Genomic DNA, 2,272 nt, shown 5'->3' on the forward strand with positions numbered 1-2,272 from the left:
AGTACAATGGTTGACTAGTAAATAGTTTATGGATAGTTTATATTAGAATTAGGGTAGTTATGAAGTACAAGGACTGAAGGTGTTAAGTTGAAAGATTGTAACCTACACCTCTTAATTGGATCGACATGTCTCTTGGGACATCTACTGATCGACGGGCACAAGCAGAGAAGAAGAGACACACCTCATCAACATTCAATCACATCCATAAGTTCAAGAGTCACAACCGTTCGTGAAGAGACACGTCTCTACAATCACACCTGTTTGTTTAGTATATATAGGGTTTGTATGTTTCAATTGTAATTATCAGAATCGCTTATACTTTCACATTGAATATAGTTATTCATTCGATTGTCCGTAGTTTATCATTGTGTTCCTGTTCGTATTTGTAAGTGTTTTGAGCAACAGTGGTATCAGAGTGCATATTTCAAATCTAGGAAGAAGTCGATTTGAATCATCATAACCAGGTTCTCTCGAATTTATTTTTTAAGGATTTGTATTCGTTTCAAAATTGAATTGCAGATTGATTGATTGATTGATTGCAATCAAATATTTCGTCTGTTTGAATTCTTGTTTTGAAATTCAAATCTTAAATCAAATCTGTTATTCAAAAGAACATATAGTATGGTTTAGAAAATAATGCAATTCAAAACGAATCTCTAATGCCACTTTAGAAATTCGAGAAATCTTGTGTGGCACAAAATCCTGTGTGGTGCAAAACCTTGGTGGTAGAAAACCTTCGTGGTACATAACCTTCATGGTGCAAGACCTTCGTGGTGGAAAATCGTTCGTGGTGCAAGAACCTTCGTGGTGACAAGACCTATGTGGCAAAGCAACAAAGAAAGACCTGTGTGGCAAAGAAGACTTGCTTGGCAATCAAAAACCTGTGTGGTGCAAGTAAGAAGAAAGATTGAAGTAAAGCAAGGAAGATAGGAGAGAAAAAGCCTAAGAAAGCAAATTAGAAAAGAAGTATGCCAGGAAGAGACGACAAGAAAAACATGTCAACATCAATTCGCGAGCAAGGAAATATATCCATTCAATGCCCAAAGTTGACTGAATCAAATTACACCTAGTGGGCAATCTTGATGGAAACGATCTTGAAGGCATATAGTCTTTGAATACAATTGTTTCAAAAGAAGGGTTAGATTGAAAAAAATGCATACAACGAAAGCAATGATCTTCCAAACGTTGCCGGGAGATATTCTAGTGTAAGTTGCGCAATAGGAAATTGCAAAGGATGTTTGGGATGCAATCAATATCTTGGAGCCGATATGGTTTAGAAAGCGCGTCTACAAACTTTGAGAAGTGAATTAGAAGCCTTAAATATTGGAGAAAACGAAACAATAAATAGTTCCGTAATCAAGTTGGGTGGTATAAAATCCAAATTTAAAAGTCTCGGTACCATCATTAAAGATAAGAAAATTGTAAGGAAGATACTTAGCTCTGTTCCGAAGAAGTTTCTACCAATTGTGGCATCCATCGAGCAATATTCAAAAATAGATAAAATGACGTTTGAAGAAGAAGTGAGTAGGATTACAACATTTGAAGAACGCCTCAAGAGCCAAAACGAACCGGAGAACAATAATCTCTTAATGGTAAGTTCAGACAATCAACCCGGAAATTGGCATCATGGAAATGGACGCGGCGATCAAAATCATGGTAGAGGACGCGGAGGAAGTTCGTTTAGAGGAGGAAGTGGACGTGGACGAAGTATGGATCGAGGAAATAGAGACAAGAGAGAGTTCAAGTGTTATGAATGTGGTGAATTCGGTCACTTCGCATACGAGTGTAGTAAGCGAAAAGATGAAGAAAAAGAGAAGGACGAATTGGCTCATCTTGCGTTGGAAGAAGAACCAATGCTATAGCAAATCAAGCAAGTTGAAGACCTACAACAACTCTTGTTACATTTTTAATTTAACTGTATATTAAAAAGCAACTTGCCACATGGTTAATTGTTAATTAATCTATTTCTTTTATAAAGATGGTATGTAAGTGGAAAGGTTGTTGTGGGACACGGGTAATTAATCTATTTCTTTTTGTAAAGATGGTATGTAAGTGGAAAGGTTGTTATTATTATAATTATTATTATTATTACTACTATTTTGATTATTTTTTGTTGTTTTTGTTGTTTGCTTTATAGTTTTTAAGATACAATATTTTAAAAATTTTCGCATATGTTATTATCATGGTTGCAAAACCCGCTAGTCACTTCCTGGTCAGAGTTGAGAGTATTCGGCAGTCTACCTTATAGCGATTATTCGAGGAGCACTCGGTC

At 35.9% G+C, this 2,272-nt stretch overlaps 1 protein-coding gene across 1 annotated transcript; it reads left to right on the forward strand.

Annotated features, from left to right (window-relative positions):
* Positions 1–1,502: 1,502 nt before the first annotated feature.
* LOC110881930 (cold shock protein 2-like) lies at positions 1,503–1,862 on the forward strand. Its single transcript, XM_022130058.1, has one exon. It carries the CDS (start codon positions 1,503–1,505, stop codon positions 1,860–1,862), a length of 360 nt encoding a protein of 119 aa, XP_021985750.1.
* Positions 1,863–2,272: the final 410 nt, after the last annotated feature.

This window comes from Helianthus annuus, chromosome 10 (assembly GCF_002127325.2).
Source record: "Helianthus annuus cultivar XRQ/B chromosome 10, HanXRQr2.0-SUNRISE, whole genome shotgun sequence".
Lineage (NCBI taxonomy): Eukaryota > Viridiplantae > Streptophyta > Magnoliopsida > Asterales > Asteraceae > Helianthus > Helianthus annuus.

Coding starts and splice junctions, on each gene's coding strand:
- LOC110881930 (XM_022130058.1), top strand. CDS start 1,503: ATGACGTTTGAAGAAGAAGTGAGTAGGATTACAACATTTGAAGAACGC.